General features: G+C 38.8%; 1 protein-coding gene across 1 annotated transcript in view; it reads right to left on the reverse strand.

The window, feature by feature from the left end:
• LOC102428656 (histone-lysine N-methyltransferase SMYD3) overlaps positions 1–21,790 on the reverse strand; it is a gene marked incomplete at its 3' end in the record, with an annotated part of 399,438 nt that overhangs the window by 270,221 nt on the left and 107,427 nt on the right. Inside the window, exons 3-5 of the mRNA XM_006104118.2 lie at positions 10,492–10,599; positions 7,956–8,013; positions 5,271–5,407 (exon numbers count right to left, since the gene is read on the reverse strand). Of these exons, the coding sequence (XP_006104180.2) occupies positions 5,271–5,407; positions 7,956–8,013; positions 10,492–10,599 (303 nt within the window). The remainder of the gene's footprint in view (positions 1–5,270; positions 5,408–7,955; positions 8,014–10,491; positions 10,600–21,790) is intronic.

The following is a 21,790-nucleotide window of genomic DNA, read 5'->3' on the forward strand; positions in this document are numbered from 1 at the left end:
TCCATCAGTAGTTTTAATCAAAGCATTAGCCTTATATAAGTAATTAACCTTGACCAACACAGGAATAAATAAAAATGCTGATTAAAAATTTACTAATTATCCTCCCAACTTCAGAAGTTAACTAGCATCTGGTCTTTAACTATATGATAAACATACACCAACTCATCATAGGTTATTTACACATAAATGAAGAAAAATACTAACTGAATGGCAAGAGATGAAGAACATGATAAATAAACATCATCATTAAAAACACATGATTTGTTTTGTTTAGAAAGCCCAAGTGTCCTACAATTGTCACATAACTTAGAAGACCATTTGTGAGAATAATTGTCTCTTCAATCCACTCAGAGTTTCAATCTACTGTAATGAAGGAAAAACATATAAATCATAAATGCATCAGCATTTCATAATTAGAATGCCGGGTTCCGTGTGCAGTTAAGTATCTTGGCTGTTTGCCTGCTTTACGTAAAACCAGAAGAGAGGTGCAACCCAAATCACTAAGTCTTCTAGCAGCTGCTGAGAGCAGACAAGAGAGACGCTCACGCAGCAGCCACCTCCACGTATACAGATGCAGCTCCCGGTGACCGGAGGTTAGCAGTCCTGGGTGTCTGCTCGCTTTCAGTACTAAATATTTAATGGCATATTTCTCCTTAATAGAACCCAGGCACATCTGATCAGTCACTGGGATCATTTAGTAATGCAGTGAAAGTTATCATACTGCCTTTTCCCATCAAATTTGTAATTAGGTAATTCATCACTTTATTAATTCAAAAGATTGCTTTCTTTACTACTTTATAGCATGCTACAGTGGTGAAACCCAACTGAGCTGATCCACAAAAAGCTCTAAAATTTGGTCCTATATGAAACCCCTGAAGCCCTCAAGTGGCAAATACACACACACACCCCTGACCTTTCAAAACAATGAAGGTAATATTCTTCCCACAAATTAGCCTCCCACAACACGTAAGTAATAAAACACCAGCATATCCAGAATGAGAGAGCCAACAGAACTGAAATGTTAAGATTAATAACTGAACATATCATGAACTTGTTCTTGCTTTTTACTGAGGTACACCATTCTTCAGCAAATAAAAAAGGACAAAAACAGTTATTTAGTCATTCTTCCTCCATGTTGATATATATGCTCCACTAAAATTATGAGGTTATGGCAAAACATCATATAGATTGTTTATTATCACTCTATGTCTAATGGCATATACCACCCAAATGCAAGTATGTATCTCAATCAAAAATATTGTTACTCCTCTTTTCATATTATAAATTAGCAAGATTCTTGATTTAATATATCCTCCATTGTTACTCTAATGAAAAAACGTCTCCAATAAAAAAGAATTTACCACTAATAAAACTGAATGTAAAATTTAAGTATCACTGTACCAAAATAAAACACCTTCTAAAATCCTCACTTTCAAAGCTATACAATCACAGTGTATATTGCAAAACCAGCTGCAACTCGTAGCATTAAAAATTAGAGTCTGGAGGTCACATATGTGCCCTAAAGAATAAAAATAACATGCTATCAGGAGAATTCTTATTTTGTTTGAAAGGAAAAGGGAGGGAACATCTTCCCAAATAGATGTGGAATTTCTAATCAAAAAATGCGGTGGCAGTTGTACCATTTTATGAAGTTAACAAGTACTTTGCTGGGCTCTGAAAACACCAACAATGACATGTTTTGTGATTAGGAGGTCACTTTTACTCTTGCTGCTTCCAATTTACGGTCTGTTTTTGAAACATTTTATGCAACTGGTTTATTTTCTGCTTTATTTTTCAGATCTTATCACATTTCGTGTCTACCAAATTCATTTTTTAGAAAAGGAAGTTGTAAGTTCAGAAAAAATAATTAAGTACATTTTTCTACAACCTATATTCTGTGCATAGAAAATAAGCTCAAATCTAGGCCTACTGACATTAAGTTATAAATAACCATTACCAATTATCGATATAATAATTATCAATGTACACCCTGAGGGATGGAATAGAGAAATACTATACATTCCATGCCATTTCAGTGGATTATAGCAGGATAACTGAATAACTTTTATATTTAACTCCATCCTTTTAAGATGCATGTGTTAGAAACACTTTGCTCGTACATTTCCTACATGACATCCCAAGGAACTACTCTGAAATCATGGGGCTGTCATGAGTGCAGGACACAGTATATGATTTCTGCCCACAATAGCTATGGGCTGAAACCAAGTCAGTTACTAAGGGAAAGGTACTATATCCTGTTTGCAAAATTTCTTCTCAAACAAGATAGTCATTCTCAGCACTCAAGAGAAGCCAGCACTGGGCAAAACTGAGCAACCAACGGAGATTCTGGGTTACAGTCAGTCGCAGGCGGCACTCTAGATCAGCGGTCACCAACCACTGGTGGTCCATGAGGTCCGAAAGGTTGGCGACCGCTGCTCTAGACGACAGCACGGAAGACATACGACACTGCAGTCTTACAGCAGCATATGAATAAAGCCGGTAGTAGAGGGCAGGAGTAGTAGCGCGAGACACTTTAAGTACTTTTATCTGTGAAATTGATTTTATTATTATTCCAATTACAGATGGGGAGATTGAGGTTGAGAGCATTTCAATTACTTGCCTGAGAAAGCGATTTAACCACATAGTACTATTCAGTGCCCTGTGGAGAGTGGCTACAGTGTTTGGACAGGTTCAAGCCTCGGACCAATGAGAGGGCACAGTCCTCTCCTGGCAAAGCCACATGCAGGTCCCAGCTTGGAGGGCAAAGCCCTTCCAGCACAATTATAGCCAAAGGCTATGGTTGTGAACTTGACCTTATGGTCCGAACCTGTGGTCCCAGGTGGCTGAGTGATGTAGGCTGCAGGAGGTGCGGCAAGTGCTGCCCAAACAAAGCTTGACAGAGTTCAGATGCATGTAATTGAGTGGATTCGAAACCCGGGAGAATATTGTAAACATCTTGACCACGCCCTTACTTTGCCTCGTGGGATCTGGCTATAAAATAAAGACTCAGGTTGCAGGCTGTGGCACTGTCTCTCCAGCTGAGAGCAGCATCCCACCTAGCCCCAGCTTTATTCTCTTGTCTGTCTTTTTTAATCCTTCACTGCCCACCATTCAGGTTCATCCTTGGCCATGCTGAGCGCGGCCCAGTGCCCCATTCAAATGTATCCTCTCTGTTACTTTCTCCATTTTTAAGGTTTATATTATTCATATACACATTTCCTATATTTGTAGTAAATGTTTAGAACTCAATCAATAGACTGAACCACTGCAATCGTCATGCCAAGATAAACCCATTTTGAAATATATCAGGAAATTGTGTTTGAAATAGAAGTAGAGGGGAAATACGGGATGAGAAGGAGGAGGGGATGGCAGAGATGGACACATAGTTCTCTTCGCTAACAATCCAGCAGAGTTGGCACACATGAATTTGGCTTCTATTTTCATGAACATATAAGTAACTGCATGTCTCCTGTGCTCTCACTAACAAGCATCTGCAATGTACCTCCCATCCTTTGGCCACCTTCATTCGTGTCAGTAGCAACCATCACGCTCCTCCTACCTCATACCTTTATTTCCATCCAGGCACACCTCGCCCTCCCCTCAAGTAACACAATCTAAAAATAAAAAACTGCTCTGCAAATGAACCTTCAAGCAAATCACTTCAGTCTGTCCATCCAAACAGATGATCACCCACAGCACCCTCTCTATAGGAATTCTGGAGGTACTATTACCCTCACAAATTTTCTGTTGCCAAAATGCAAAACCAGCATTTTAAACATCAAGCTTTTATTCAAAAGATCTAAGTATAACTGCTATGTACTCCACAGGTGGCAGCTACCTTTCAGATCTGCAGAGGAGATCAATCTTTCTCTCAGCTCCCCGCAGTCCCAGCCACTTTTCTAGACCACTGTCTATAACTGTTTCCCAGCACCATCCTCTCTCCTGGAATTCCAGCATCCACTTCTACTTCCTACGTGAAGTTCTCCTTGGTACCCTCTAGAAAAGGTTCTCACTCCTATGTCTCATGCTACTTAAATTTTACAGCCAGGCAACAAATTCGTAAGTGGAGAGGATGTATTTATACAGCAAACCCCTACAATCTAAACCTCAAGTGCTCCCAGATAAGACATAGCTTAAAGGAGTTCATCACCACCAGACCAGTATTACAAGAAATGTTAAAGGGACTTCTTTAAGAAGAAAATTTTTAAAAAATCAAAAATATAAATAATAAAATGGCAATAACCACATACCTATGAATAATCACTTTAAATGTAAATGTATTAAATGCTCCAATCAAAACACATAGGTGGCTGAATGGATAAGAAAATGAGACCTTTGCATATGCTGCCTACAAGAGACTCACGTCAGAGAGGAACACATAGACTGAAAGTAAAGGGATGGGAAAAGATATTTCATGAAAATGGAAACAAACAAACAAAAAGGCTGGGGTAGCAGTACTTACTACCAGACTTTAAAACAAAGACTATAACAAGAGACAAAGAAGGACCCAGCAATTCCACTTCTGGGTATTTATCTGAAGAAACCCAAAACACAAATTCCCAAAGACATACACATCCATATGTCCACTGCAGCCTTATTTACAATAGCTAGGATATGGAAGCAACCTAAGTGCCCATCAGTCAATGTGCGGATGAAGAAGAAGTGGTGCGTATATACAATGGAATATTAGTCAACCAAAAAAAATGAAATCTTGCCATCTGCAACAACATGAATGGACTTGGAGGGTATTATGCTAAGTGACATAAGTCAAAGAAGACACAGACAACAGTATGGTGGACCCGATGCAAGGGGGGTAGGGGAGTAGTAAAGAGTAAAGGGGTTAAATATATGGTGACAAAAGAAGATTTGACTTTAGGTGATGGGCACACAATGCAATATACAGATGATGTATCATAGAATCGTACACTCGAAACCTATATAATCTTATTAACCACTGTCACCCCAATAAATGTAATTTAAAAGCAGGCTGTATTACTGAAACACCATGACAAAACTAAATGAATGCAATGGCAGAGTGTGTCTTGAGAGCTGACAATGAACATACTTGGGTCATTAATAAGAATACTGAATAAAACATTAAAAGTAAATACCCTTTTAAATATAAGTAATACAGTCTTTCATTCTCTACTCATTGAGGTAGGAGAGTGATATAAGACACGAAGGGTCCTGGATTTTCATGGATCAACAACAAAATAAAGAGTGAAGGGTTGATGTAGAGCATTAGCAAAAATACCAAACGTCACACTTACTTTTGCAAAGGCTTCAAAGATGTCAAAGGAAGGTGGCAGCTGAGAAACATCTTGTATTTCTTCTCTGATATAAAGTTGAAATGTCACTGCAAGTTGCCTGAGGCCCTCTTTCTTATCTTCAGTCAGTTTGTTAATATCTTTTTTAAAGAGAAAATAAATAGCACAATCACACAGTGAACTTTTAATGGATAATTTTCAGGTGTTCAAAGATAACTGTTAACTAGCTATTTCCTGCCCTAGATTCCATTCTGACAGAGAGCAAACACATATCTTTTTTATTTTTTGCCAACTACAAATCACGATACATACATTAGCAATTGAATTCTGCCACCGTTCATCTATACTGTAAGATCAAACACTTATCAAAGCAAAATAAATACACACACAGATGAAAAATATTAGAAACAAAATCAGTAAAGATGTGTTACCACATTTTCTATATCATCCTGTACACATGTTCAAACATGATAAATCCTTATTAAATCAGTGAATGTAAGCAGACTTTTCTATGAAACAATTTACAACAAGGTCATCTCCCGAGGGGCAGGGGGACAGAAAGTGAAAACTAAAAAGTTCAGCTGAAGCCCTAACCGGTTTGGCTCAGTGGATAGAGCATTGGCCTGTGGACTGAAGGGTCCCGGGTTCGATTCCGGTCAAGGGCATATACCTAGGTTGCGGGCTTGATCCCCAGGGGGGGTGTGCAGGAGGCAGCTGATCGATGTTTCTCTCTCATCAATGTTTCTAACTCTCTATCCCTCTCCCCTCCTCTCTGTGAAAAATCAATAAAATATATTTTAAAATATATATTTTTTTAAAAAAAATAGAAATAAAAAGTTCAGCTAAAGTTCAGAGTGGTAAAATTTGTCATCAGAAAGCACATCAACAAGAAAATATGGATCATCCAAAGAAATCTCAAGGTCAAATCATTTCTCAGTTGAATAAACAAGGTATGGTGCTACTTCAACTGAAACAGAAGAAAGTTCTACAGCCAATATCAGTTAATGTATATCATCAAGGAGTGTTAAGGTTAAGAATGCACAATTCAATTAATAAACTTCGAGAGCATTTCACTTAAGGCAGTGTGTACAACACTGCTAGTGAGCAAGGCTAATGTTAATAGTGAAACTCATTCCAAGAGATGTTAATTACTTAGCAATAACATCAAAAAAATGACTAATTAGTTCTCTGTTAAAACTAGAAAAAATACATCAGTTGAACTAGAGCATAATTCTGTTGATCATGTCAGATCTACATATTTTCTTTAAATTACTTGTTCAACAGAACAATTAACCCAGTTATTTATTTTCAAAACTGTGGGAAAACATATATAACATAAAATTTACCATCTTAACCATTTTTAACTATACAGTTCAGTAGTATCAAATACACTCACATTGTTATGCAAAATCACCACTATCCATTTCCATAATACTTTTCACCTTGTAAAACTGAAACTCTATACCCATTAAACAATAACTTCCCATTCATCCCTTCCCACAGCCCCTGCGAACCACCATTTTACTTTCTTTCTTCATGATCTGGAGTACTCTAAGTACTTCATATAAGTGGAATCATACAGTATTTGTCTTTCCGAGATTACCTTATTTCACTTAGTATAACACCCTCAAGACTCATCCATGTTGTAGCATGTCAGAATTTCCTTCCTTTTTAACGCTGAATAATATTCCATTGTGTATACATAACACATTTTGCTTATCTATTCATTCATTGATAGACATTTGGTTGCTTCCAAGTTTTAGCTATTGTGACTAATACTGCTATAAATATAGATGAATAAATACTTGCTTTCAATTATTTTGAGTGTATAACCAGAATCCAGGAATGTATGGTCATTATAGTTTTAATTTTTTGAGGCACCTCCATACTGTTTGCCATAGCAGCCATACCATCCTACATTCCTACCGTTCCACTTCCTCTACATCCTCGCCAACACTTGTTTTCTCTTTTTTTTCCCCTATAGTTGCCATCCTAATGGGATGGGATGATTATCTCACTGTAATTCTGATCTGCATCTCTCTAATGATTGGTGATACTTAAATAATAATGTATTCTCACTGGCAAGTGGGATCCCATCACCATAAATCTGTACCAAATTCACCTCCAACACAAATCTTCAACTGTGTAGCCAATTTACTCTATGAGCTCTGGCTACTTTTGCGTTGAAATCATTCGCAACCTCAATGAAGAGTGTCTGTGCCAACATGAAAGAAAAACACACCCTACATTTACCTAACATTCGGATCTGGAAAGCCTTTCACTGTTCCCAAGTAGCTCGGCCATCAGGAGAAGAACAATGCTCAATGCTGTTAGAGAGCCTAAGTCACCTGTGTTTCGACCAGTGAACCTAAATGTTCCCTGGACACCAGGACCCCACCCTGTTCACATCAGTTTCCTGACATCAAAAAGAAAGCAAGAGTGGGAAGAAGAGAGTAAGTGAGGGAGAAACAGAAGAAAAATTATTTTCTCAACTGGACTAGGGGTTACATTCCCCTCACTGCCTAACCTGGCACTTTACAAACTCCTATATGGCCAAAGCTACCCAGAATAAATTAAATATGCACATGTTAGATTTCCCTCACATAACAGAGAGACAAAAAACAAAGCAATTCATCATCTCAGGAAATAAATGACAGGATTTTTTTATGCTGATAGATAATCACTTACTTGATTCCAGATCATAAAATGAGTAAAGTTTCTCCGATTCAGAGGGGGTTTCTTCCATCTATGAAGTAAAGGCGGAAAACACCAAAACAATTTCAAGTTTTCCAATATATAAATAAATATGTTTGAGTATCTTTAGACATTTAATGAAAGTATATTAAAAAAGTAAAATTCTATCCAGTATATTCCTTCTCTTCACCACGTTCTTACAGTTCAATTATTTAATCAGTAACAACTTAATAAAATAAAAGCTGTGACTTAACCACAAGCTTAATTTCCAAATGTAAAAACTCTTTTACAAGATTTCATACTTTTATTTTTTTCCACAGTTCTATCCATGCAATCACTGTAAGAATTTTATTACAAATTATCATAAAAAAGCAAAGATGGATCAATAAAAATAAGAATCTACTACAAACTGTACAACCTTGGACAAGATGCTTAACCTTTAGTCAAGAGGAATCAATTTTGTTATCTGGAACATAAGAGTAATAACAGCAGCTGATTCACAGGACTGTTTTGGGTGTGAAATAAGGTATATCAGGTAAAGTGATTACCACAAGGCCTGGAGATAGAAAGTACTCTATGGAAAGTAACTATTTCACAACTAGAGGCCCGTGCATGAAATTCGTGCACTTGGCGGGGTGGGGGGGCGCCCATTAGCCCAGCCTGCACCCTCTTGTAGTCCAGGAGCCCTTGGGGAATGTCTGACTGACGGCTTAGGCCCACTCCCCGCCTAAGCTGTCATTCGGACATCCTTAGCACTGCTGTAGAAGCAGGAGAGGCTCCCGCCACCACCTCTGTGCTCACCAGCCATGAGCCCAGCTTCTGGCTGAGCGGCGCTCCCCCTGTAGGAGTGCACTGACACCCGGGGGCAGCTCCTGCAATGGAGTTGGTGGTCAGTGCGTGTCACAGCGACCAGTCGTTCTGCTATAGAGCCAAAACGGCTCTCCAACATCCCCTGAGGCGTCCCAGATTGCGAGAGGGTGCAGTCCAGGCTGAAGGAGCCCACCTGTGCACGTTCCAGGCCGGGGAGGGACTCGGGAGGATGTCCAGCCAGGGAGGGACCATGTGAGGGATCCAGGGCGTGTCCAGCCTGTCTCGCTCAGTCCCGATCCGCTGGACCCCAGCAGTAAGCTAACCTACCAGTCGGAGCGTCTGCCCCCTGGTGGTCAGTGCATGTCAGAGTGACTGGTCGACCAGTCGACTGTCTGATCCATGGTGGTCAGTGCACGTCATAGCGAGTGGTTGAGCAGCATTAGCATATCATTAGCATATTATGCTTTGATTGGTTGAATGGATGACCAGATGACTATCATTAGCATATTATGCTTTGATTGGTTGAATGGATGACCAGATGACTGGACACTTAGCATATTAGGCTTTTATTATATAGGATTGAATCCTTTTTAATTTTGATTCAGTAGATCAGGGATAGTGACTGAGAACTAGGACCTAATAAAGTAGAAAAAAGTCCACACTCAAATATAACAGATTAAACTTTTAATATCCAGTGGTTAAAGAAATGCATAATGATAAAACTTGCTCTAAATTTATTAATGCTTTGAAATAAATTTGTAAGTTTTAACACAATGTACACATAGTAGTAAATATGTATGTTGCATATTCAGTCCAAAGACAATGTCCATTTGGTATTGCAAATCCTTTTTTAAATTAAGATGTAACTGAAATATAACATTGCATTAGTTTTATGTATATAATCATACTTTTACATTCTTAAATACCCCTATAAAATTTCATAGCCAGAAAAAAAAAAAGTCCATACAAAACAGGAGAGAACAGAGCTGGAGTTTGCAATAACTTGAGAGATACTCATGCTAAAGGCTGACCCCAAAAATCTGGAAGGTGTCACCAGAGGGGGATGTCACAGAATCCACTAGTTGTTTTGGCAGAGCACAGAAAAGAACTGAAGACACAATTTCACTGAATGCTGACTGTAAATAAAAAAATAAGTACTCTTCCATGTAAGATTAATTATCATAAAATTCAAATCTCAGTTGAAGAGACAAGAATTATATATATACCCTGTGCATTAGTTCACAGTAGAAAAGTAATAAAGGCAACATAACAGATTCTACTAACATCTCATGTGACAAATACAGGACCTCCTGTCTCCAATCCCAGGAGATCACACCCAGGGCCTTCAAAGAGGGGCCGTGCACGTCATTACCACCACTGATGCTGTGACTGATAGGAAAACAGCAAGCTGTTGACTTAAGACACGCCCTGTAATAATCCACCTTCTACTTCCATATGGATTTAAATTCAGCCTTAAATAAGAATAATACATGTGTCCTGTCATCCCATCCAGGAAGAGGTCCCAGGTTCAATTCCCCGTCAAGACACATGCCCTGGTTGCGGGCTCCATCCCAAACAGGGGCGTGCAGGAGGCAGCCAATCGATGTTTCTCTCCCTCTCTCAAATCAATAAAAACATATTTTTTAAAGAATAATATATGCAAATGTGAGTGCTTTTGTTAAATTAAAAACCAAGAATATTTCACAAGTTCTCTACTCACAAGTTTGACAACAACTCTGCCAAGAAGTCGGACGGAATCGGGAGGATATCTGGGTTTGCAGCTTTTAAGGCATTTGCATTCCCGCTTGTGGTCTGGCCAAGCTTTCTTCTGTTAAGATAAGAGTGGGGAGAGCATACAAGACATAAAATTTAACTTTCATTTGCACTGGTTTGGGAGTTACCAACATTAATTTCAACCGCCTAAATATCACTTCAAAATAGGAAATGAAAGCAATATGCTCCACGATTCAGTCTTCACCAAGTATGCAGTTACCCGGCTTGGGCACTGAGAGCTTCTGCTTCACCTCTGTCCTTTCATTCCCCCCCCCCACGCCCCCATTATTACCTGGCTGGGGGAGTCCAAACAAAGAATCATTATGACTTACTCAATAATTCATAAGATGGTCTTTTACAGATTAAACAGGATGCAATAATAGACAGTGACTTTGAATATAAAAAGAAAATACACTCCAAATTAGAAAACAAAACACATGGTTCAGGAAAATCAAAACAGAGCAGATAGCCTTCTGCATTTTCTGCTACTATAGTGAGCACAGACATATCAGGAGAGCTAACATCACAAAAAATATAAAACCTCTGTGTTTTTTAAGATAACATAGAAAAGGGGTTGTTAGCTAAAATGATCAAATGTCCTGTTTGCCCAGGAATGTCTTATTTATGTTGTCCTTATTAATAGTGCCCCATTTCCTTCAGAAAATGTAGTGTGGGTGATAAATTAGAAGGCCACTTAACCCAGGATCTTCGCCACATGCTGGTGTGGCTGAAGAGAAGAGACCAGTGAGCCAGTCACCAATCTTGCAACACTCGGGACGAGAGGGCTACAGGGAAGGGCATTCTCTCTCTGAGTCTTGGGTCAGAAATGCCACGGCTCCTCTCGTGGATTACATCCACATGGAAAGAAATGCCAGGCTACCTAATATTTAGCCCTGGTGGAGGAGAGACAGCTAGACCAAACGTCCAGTATGTTCTATTTTCCCAACGAGAGTTGGAAGTCCCATCACTGACATGCCCGATGCTCACAACACTTCTTATTTCAGAAATTGTAGGTCTGCTTCCCAGCTTCTGGGCCTGAAAATCTCCTAGAAGGAACTCTCTTTTTTCCACTTGCAGCACAAACATGCAGCACAACCAAAAATTTCACAAAAGCTGCAGCTACTTTGAAACTGACTCGGATTCAAGTTCAAGCCAGCATTTTGCTCAGAAAGGCTACCCCTACCAAGTTGTTGGGGGAAGCCATGTCTGCTGCTACTTCCTCATAACCCCAATCCTGGAGACATCGTTCACAAGGGGTACATCACTTCTGTCATCAACTCTACTCAGGGTTACCTCACTTCATTCCCTCACACCCACTGTCGCAATGCTCTGAATGGGATGCGTGTAATCTTTTTTCTTAGTATGTATACTTCTCACTTCTAAACAAGACTGAGCTGCTCCAAAGTAAAGATGTATATAAAATAAGGTTGTGAAACTGGAAACAAAAAATGTTAAAATTATGAAAAAAGTACTATAGCATTTACTTCATATTCCACAGTGTGCCACACACATGACCACGCAATTAAAAAAGATTTTATTTTCACAATAATCCAAAAGGTAGAGCCTTATATTATAGATGAGGAAAGGGAAGCTCGACAGCAGGGATCTAACTAATGAGCTACGTAAACATGAAAGGGGAGAGTAAAATCCTTAGTATGCTAAGCATGAGAGCTAAATAATTACTGTGCTGGGAGCCACATTTATTTGAGTTGCCTTACAGGCAAGGGGAAAAAAAAAAAGCATAATAGCTTATCTAATTCTCACTTGACAGAAAAGAAAAACGCATAGTTCCAAGCAGTAAAAACCAAGCAGTAAATCACAGGAGGAACTCGTTCTGAGAGAGCTAATCACCATACTGGACAATGTCTGCAACAATCGTTTACAACTACAATGGCCTTTCCTACCGCCACTTCTCACGTCAGTCCTCACTAACAGGCATCATATTAAAACCTAACTCAGTGGGGGGAATGTTTCTATTGTTCAGGGGGCTAGTCCTGGAATAGCAATTAGCAATTGCCAACATGTGTAAGATCCCTAAAAAATTATGGCTCCATTGTCAAATAAGATTGAAAACCACAACATAATAAAGACCCTGCTGGGAGATTCAAAATACTACGTTTAGCTTCCTAGAAGTTCTAAAAAGCTCTGCATTAAAGAAACTTGTATGTATTAGTTAACACAGTTTCCCATGATTGTAACTGCCATCCTGTGGATGTAAAACTGGTAGAGACTGACTTTCTTTCCTTCATTTGGTCTTGGAATGAGAGTGGGTTCAGCAGTCAAATCAAATCTCATTCGCAATGAGAGAAAACCAGGGTGCTGATGCTTCTGACTGCCGACTGAAGAGAGAACCATAACTGTGGTGGGAAAGTTTTCGTTCGTGTTAGACGTCAAGAAGCCTGACAGGTGCCCTCAGTGGACTGGCCGTGTGGGCCGGAGTGAGCCACACGGGGCCGGGGGGTCTCTGAGAGAGCGAGCTCCTTGGGCTCTGTTCAAAGCCGGAGGAACTGCCGGCTGAAAAAGGACTGCCCTCCTAAAGGAAGGCTGAGACACAGCTTCTAATCAATACTGAACTACAAAGGCTCACTCACTGCTCCTTTGGTAAAACCTCCAGCTTTGAGCAGCTCAGCTCACCAGAGTGAAGTAACTACAAAATGTACCCCTAGGTAATGAGCCAATTGATCTGTTAGATGGCATTTTTAAACATCCAAATGTTTGAGAATTCTTATCAAAAACAATTTAGGACTTTAGCATAATTAATATTGAGCTTTCATTTCTCAACAATAATTAGAAACTAAACATTATGTTTCTCAAGGCTATTCCTAGATCACTGCATGAAAACATCAGACAACATATTTTTCTTCCCACTCACTTTGGCAAGAAAGATACTCATTCTTTTCATCTAAAAGTCAAATCAGATCAATATAAATATTATATTATAAACAATCACATTACTTGAAATTGGTCTGTAATATAGTGTCAGCTTTACAGCCTACTCCATTTCTTACCATGATATTAAAATCCATGTTTTTACAACATTAATTGTTAGGACTTATTGTTCACCATCACTTCTTAATAAGGCTTACTAACGGACGCATACCAAGGAAAGACTTACAACAAAATCTTTGAAGTTACTGTATTTGACTTTGAATCAAAACCCCACAATCACACAAAAACATTAGGCATCATCTTCACTCTACAAACTTTAGCCTGGGTCTAGAACTCAACGACACATTATAACATAACATGAAATCTGCCAGTTTCTCAAACAACCTTCTTGATTTTACTTTTTCCTGTTTTCTTCCATTACTGCAAATACAGGATGTAATTAAGATTTTGTTCACAATACAGCTGTAATGTTTTCTGTTCTTGTAGTTCAAAATGAACAATGATGTACAATAAGCACAAGTTAGCATAAAGGATAAAGGAAATTAAAATATTGTGTTAAGAAACAAAGACATTGGGAGACAAGAGTTTAGGTGGAAAAGAAGGAAATAAAAGACATTTATGACTCAATTCCATTTTTCAGTACATGCATGACAAAAACAACTTCAGACTCTATATACAGGGTGGGGCAAAAGCAGGTTTACAGCTGTGCATATGTAAAACACAAAGCTTATTTTTGTATTATTTTTTATTAACTAGAGGCCCAGTGCACGAAATTCATGCACGGCGGGGGGGGGGGGGTTTCAGGGGTCCCTCAGCCAGGCCTGCACCCTCTCGCAATCTGGGACCCCTCAGGGGATGTCTAACTGCCAGTTTAGCATATTACACTTTTATTATTATTATTAAACTGGCAGTCAGACATCTCTCTCGCAATCCAGGATCGCTGGCTCCTAACCACTCGCCTGCCTGCCTGCCTGATCACCCCTAACCACTCGCCTGCCTGCCTGCCTGATCACCCCTAACCACTCTGCCTGCCTGCCTGATTGCCCCTAAACCACTCGCCTGCCTGCCTCATCGCCCCTAACCACTTGCCTGCCTGCCTCATCGCCCCTAACCACTCACCTGCCTGCCTCATCGCCCCTAACCACTCTGCCTGCCTGGCTCATTGCCACTAACTGCTCACTTGCCTGCCTGATTGCCCCTAACCACTCTGCCTGCCTGCCTGATCGCCCCTAACTGCTCACCTGCCTGCCTGATCACCCCTAACCACCTCTGCCTCGGCTCCCTGTCCACCGCGGTGGCCGCCTCTGCCTCGCCCCCGCGGCTTCATCTGGAAGGTCGTCCGGAAGGACATCCAGAAGGTCATTTGGCTGTCCGGTCTAATTAGCATATTACACTTTTATTATTATAGATTATTATATTATTTTCTATACTAACAACTGTAAACATGCTTTTGTCCCACCCTGTATTTTCATATATTGTTACCGTATTTATATTGATTCAGAACATAAACTAACTAAACCAGTGCTTCCCAGCAGGGATAATCCTGAGGTTCTTTGGGAAATGTATGGGGTACTTTTTATAATGGTGCTTTAGGAGTACATTGGGCACTTAGTGGCCAGGAACCAGAGATGCGGGACATCCTGTGCAGGGCAGTTCCAGACAATGAAGAACTGTTCCAAATCCAACGTGACTTTTAAATGTTCAATCAGACATTTATGCCTAGACATAACCTCCTTTCATATATATAAACAAAAAGCGTGTTTTTAACATAGTCTTAATAGCACTAAATTTTCTAGGTAAATCAAGGAAAGACTGTGTTAAGAACTTTAGCTAAAGTTATTCAATATTTCATAAAAGCATACCACAAAGGCACCACCATTCATAGTGGTTGCATTACTAATAAAACACATTTTCTGATCTGCATTTTGTACTTCCCTTTTCACAGCAATCATATGCATGTACATGACTTCTTAGTTGTCTTCTAGTCTAGTCACGCCTGAGCATTTACATACTAAAATACACATTGTTTAATTATAAGTTATTTTCATTCTCTCTCTCCTTTATGTTCCACTTATGGAATTATACCGATACTGAATTCTGAAAATAGGTAACTATTAGATTATATTACCTATGAAATTTCATTTCAAGAGTGTAGAGAGTATAATGAAAATTATTACAGAAAGGTGGAATTGGGTCTGAGAGAGCAGAAAATCCCAGACCTAGAACAATGCTACACAGTTACACACACCACACACATACAGAAAAAATATTTTTTAAATACCAGGCCTAACCAGATATTCTAACCGAAGAGATAGGAGCAGGTTCTGAATCACTTTCAATCACTGTGGGGCTTCTATCTGTAGCTAAGGCTGAAAAACCACTGAGCTAGACTAAACTAAAAAGGAGGTCATTCTCTATGTTAAATAGATGAAACAACAAAACACTATTCTAAACTTACCATTGAACTATCGCACTATGGCATTAACATCTTATAATGTTGAGGTGAGGAAGATGTTTCTAAGCAGGACATAAAACCCAGAAACCATAAAAGAAAAGATGTACATATTAAACTACATAAAAAATAAATCACTTTTGTACATCAGGAGAAAACCTAATACCATACACAAGATTGAAAGATATAGTACATACAAGAAAAACAAAATCTAAAACATATATGTAGACAATGCTAAAGGTATCTAAAATGCAAGGTCTTACAAAATAACTAAGAAAAGGATATTTCAATTTTAAAAAGAGAAAGAAAGGTAAAGGACATAAGAAAAGCATGCCTAAGAAAGAAAAAACGAACAAAAAATAGAAACCACACCAATGACCAAAGAAATGCTAGCAGAAATTGGATAACATAGGTGACCCACTAATTTAGCAAAGTTGAATGAAACTGACAACATTTAGAAATGTCTAGGCTATGTATAGGGAAGTGGGGACCATAAACTTATTGGTAGAATTGTAAGTTTCTCCTACTTTATGACGGGTTTTTGGTAATGAATATCAAAATTTTTAGTGTGCATATTGTTGGCACAGAAGTAACATTTATAATGCAATCAATCCAAACATTTTTCCCTTTTTATTAAATTTATTGGGGTGACACTGGTTAACCAAATTATACAGGTTTCAGGTGCACAATTCTTCAACACATCATCTGTACACCATATGGTATGTTCACCACCTCAAGTCATGATTTTAATAATACTCATGGTAAATTTGTTTAACATACTGAAAAACTGGTAATAATTTTTCCAACTTTTCCTAAAAAAAATAAAAAAGGCTGTTTTTGCCTTTCTCCTTATATTTTCCCATACTGTTTGAATTTGTACAAATATCATGTATCATATTTATAAGTAAAAGCAATTATCCTATGTCTAGTAACTGTGATTTGGGGAGAAGCATTTTTATATGAAAGAAAAGGAAAAATTACTGTTTAATAAACACAGCTTTTTAATGATTATTTTGGAAAACCTATAATTCAAAGAATGGTTTACATGTTTTAATACTTAAAAAACACTTCAGTGAATTCTTTCGGTGATACCAATGAAATCTTTTGTAATGTAAAGACTCAGTAAACGGTTTTAACAATTTAGCTTTGTTTATGTTTGGTTTCCTTAAATAAGTGTACTACCAATTACATGCATTTTGCATGTAGCAGGTGTTCAATAGATCTCATAATTTATTCTAGAACTAGTACCATTTAGGAGGTGTAATTTTCTGTATACTTATCATCAATTATTTGAAATTAAGGCCATCCAAAAAGTAAAAGGACAGTAAACCGTTTAACAATTATCTTTAAACAATGTGTCTTGACCTTGATTGCTTGATTACAAAAGGAGAGGATGATGTGATGTTACACTAGAAACAGAAAATTTACTTCTTCCTTCTTACTCAAAACAACCTTTGCACATTCACCTAACATTCCCTCCCTCCTTGGATACAGCTCAATAACACACTTAAACACTGATAAACATTAGGTTTTGGTTGGAATAAAAACTCAATTTTGAGCAGTTTATTATCGTAGTGGTTGAAAAATGAGAAAGGTCAGCACATATTGAATCTGTTTGGGTAAGAAGAACATCTAATTCATGACCTGGGCACAGCAGACATTTATTCAGTAAGAGGAGTGGACTCGAAAACCCGTAAGGCAGCCTCCCGATAATTAAAATCTACAGTTTTGTAATATCCATCCCAACAAATATCTGAATGCATCAGAATAGGTTAGAAACCTACCCATGTTAGCTTTACATGGAAGTGAAAATTCGTAATGGTATTTTCCTCAGATGCTGGGTCACTAAGGATGGAGAAACTGGCTTAAAATACATGACAGATTATTTTAAACCAGCTTATTCAACAATTCCACCTGTGATTAATAATTACCAATTATTAATAATTAGTAACTGAACACCTATGTAAAAACGTGTCGTGATTTTTTTTCACCACATCTGCAAGAATCACTCTATTCACAAGCAACAAGCTACAGAGGTTGCAAGAATCACTCTATTCACAAGCAACAAGCTACAGAGGTTTCCTACGGGCAAAAAAAGGACCCAACAGTTTTCATTCACTTACAGACCACTTAATAGCAAGTAAATAATATCTCCTTCTTTATGCCTCAAACGTAATCCAACACTGAATTACAAGTTGACAGATAAAGACCTGAAAAGCTGGAATCTGGGAAACGGAAATGGGAAAGCTAAGCAGGCTGTCTAACAAGCCGCGCTGACGGACAGGTATTGATTAAAATCTTACATGAAATCTCCTTCGAGCATGCTGGAGACCTGGTGACAGACATGAGACGTATCGCCTTAAAAGCTACGGAAAGCTCTATCACATGTAGAGCGAGAGCACCTTCCCACTAGCCTTACTCAAATCAGACAGGTCGGGCCAAATATAAAGGGGTGAGGCGGCAGGATGGTCACAGGGCACGAAGTTGACGGAAGAGAAGAAGCAAGAATCAATTCTTACTTGTTAGGAAAATGGTTAATTGAGAAGGCAAATAGTAAGAAAGAACTTCAGTGCCCCAAACTCAGTCAACCATCATCTAGTGCAGGGTGCAGGTCCAATCCATTCTGCCAGTTGTTTTCATAAAGTTTTCCTGAAACAGAGCCACACTCAGTTTCACTCACTCATTTCTGACTCTGACAACAGAACTGAGTACTTATGACAAAAAATCTTATGGCCCACAAAGACTAAAATATTTATTATCCAGCCCTTCAACAGAAAGTTTGCCAAGCACGCTGATCTGGTGAGAGACCACATCAAGACGGAATGAGCTCGCTGATACATTTTATCTGAAAGGGCAAAATAAATCCCTCACGTCTGCGGACTTCTAATCTTCTTTGAAAGACACTTCCGTGCCAGATCAGTGTCCATGCCGGGTTCCAGCTGAACATGGCAGGTGAGGCGCGTGCCTTTCATCTCCCCAACACAAGTAACGACCAAGTGTCTAACTCCCAAAGTGAACTAGAAGGGCCATCAATGGCTGAGAGGGTTAACCTAGTTTCTGTAAGTCAGACGTGGGGGCAGGAGGACGGACTGCAGACACAGGGCGAAGAGGCCACCTCAGAGGGCAGCTGCCTTCAAAGTCTGGTGCTCAGGAGGAAGGAGGGGCTGCAGATGGCGTCTCAAGGAATTATCAATATACAGGTGCCGACCGCAGGCACAGGAGTAATGGGGTCACTCGCCAGACAAATGGAGAATGAGAGAAGAAAGTCTCAGATCCCCAGACATCTTTTAAAAATATCTTTTTATTGACTTCAGAGAGGAAGGGAGAGGGAGAGAGAGATAGAAACATCAATGATGAGAGAGAATCACTGATTAGCTGCCTCCTGCACATCCCCCACCGGGGATCAAGCCCACAACCCAGGCATGTGCCCTCACCGGGAATAGAACCATGACCTCCTGGTTCATAGGTCAATGCTCAACCACTGAGCCACGCCAGCCAGGCAATCCCCGAACATTTTTAGAAGTAAAAAATTTAAATAGGATCAAGTAATTTTAACCTGAATACAGTATTACATATGAAGCCAACTTCTCCACAGAACACTCTGCATGTCCTAACAGTCTAAAGCCTGGCATCGAGCTGTTTATGAAGTAAGCAAAGGGCTTGTCTTTCTTCATTATCCCCACTTTGGTGTGATATTCTAGAAATCAAGTCATTAAATCACTCTATTCAGTGCTTACTAGTATGGGATTCATCAAAAATGAATCAAATCATTCTACAACTAAGCATAAAATACAAACTCAAAAATATGATTCACATTCTTAAAGAGGCCTATAATTATCAACATAAAAGAGCCTCCCTCTGCTAATATAGTACTTTTTAAAGGCGTATAAATTGCAATTTGACGCAATACCCAGATGCTTATTTTGCTCAGCAATTAATTCAATTAAAAATGTGCATATTATGAATCATATTAAATCCAGCCAAGATGAAATAATTTGAAAATTTATTTGAAATTGATTTACTTACTATCAATATTTCAAATTTTAAGAATGCTGTTTTATAGGAAAACTTCACCTGCTCCTCCCCTTTGGTCTCATAATCATCTGTGATGCTCTGATCATGCTAATACAGAAATAAGACTGGCTCCCATACCTAACCCCTCTATACACATGACGCCTCATACGAAGGCATACACAGAGGAGTGCAAAGGCACTGATGAGAAAATACTTTTGCCAATATCAGAAACAGTGCTGTACACAGCGGTAAACCTATCCCTGTATGTGTACACTATATCTGAAGCACAGACGAACAGATTGGTGTATATCCGCCACTCCCAACCCGCACAAAGAGATCACCTCTGTGCAGAAGTAGAAATGGTGGAAAGAAGCTGGGGGAAGACTTTTCCTTTTTACTGGGCATTATTTTATGTTGTGCTGATTTTTATAATGAAATTTATTCTTATATTGCTTATGTTCAAAAACAAAAGGTGAAAACCGATTCCATCCTTGTGGGCACAAGGGACATTACACCCCGTAATACCTCAATAGCCCCTCATAAACAACTCATTCATGGCATCGCCCCGCACATCACATGCTCAGCTAGTGAACTGAAGTTACGTCCCCCTGGGGAAAACATATTATAGGTTTTATGCTACAAACTCACATCCTCTCTATCAATTTCCACTCCCAGTGCTTGTGCCTCCTGTTCATTACTGTTCATAGTTCAGTCTGTCAGTTTAATTTTGGGCTGCTTTGTAGGTATCCACAATAATTACAATATTTAATGCTGTTCCTTAAGGTTGAGCTAAACAGAGCAGTTTAAATGCATATGTTCTGGCCAATCTTTGACTCCCGTCCCACCTCTACACACTCCTCCACCCCCACACACATATAAGCGTATGCACTCACTGGTGTTATATAAGATATCTTTCATCATACTAGGTCATTTCCCATTACCTCCTGCAGTATATCTGATGGCGACATTATTATTGATGCTACAGTAAACAGCTAATATATGTGGTAAAAATACATGGACTATCATGAATCAAAATGACATATCCACCCACCACACTCCCTCTACTCATTCTAATCAGATAACGGGGGTTTTCTTCATTGTACTGCAAAAGGAGAAGGTAACTTGGGGAAAAACATGCATGAAAATAGAGGAAAATCAAAGTAAAAACGTTTAGGCGATTAAGAACAGAAAGGAAGTTCATCTAAAACAGTGGTTCTCAACCTGTGGGTCGCGACCCCTTTGGGGGTCAAACAACCCTTTCACAGGGGTCACCTAAGACCATCGGAAAACACATATATAATTACATATTATTTTGTGATTAATCACTATGCTTTAATTATGTTCAATTTGTAACAATGAAATTGGGGGTCACCACAACATGAGGAACTGTATTAAAGGGTCGCAGCATTAGGAAGGTTGAGAACCACTGATCTAAAAGATTTGTGTCAAGTGAAATGTGAATTCATCAATTCTATATGTCATATTCTTAACCTGAAGTCCCCTGACACATGCAGCTCTGTTTCATATGAATAAAACAGCTAAAACATCACCATAAAACAGTCTTTCTAGAATTTATTTTGTAGAAAAAGCATGGGTTTGTTTTCATGTTTTCCTTTTGTTATTACTATTGCTAATTATCTTACCTAAACCTGGTATCTTTCTAACTTTGACAGAATTTTTGGTTTACAAAATGAGGTAAAAATAATTTAATTTTTTTCAGATTCCCTATTTTTATTAGGAAGGTGTTATTTCTAACCTTTTATTTCTATGTATTTAGCTTTGTGTTCCTTGGGAATAGAGTGCATCCTTATTACAAAATAAAGTAAGACAAAAATCCAGAAGATAAAGGAAACTACAAAAGAAAAAGGGAAATAATACCTAATTAGAATGT

The sequence above is a fragment of the Myotis lucifugus genome, unplaced genomic scaffold (assembly GCF_000147115.1).
Source record: "Myotis lucifugus unplaced genomic scaffold, Myoluc2.0 scaffold_543, whole genome shotgun sequence".
NCBI classification, from domain to species: Eukaryota; Metazoa; Chordata; class Mammalia; order Chiroptera; family Vespertilionidae; genus Myotis; species Myotis lucifugus.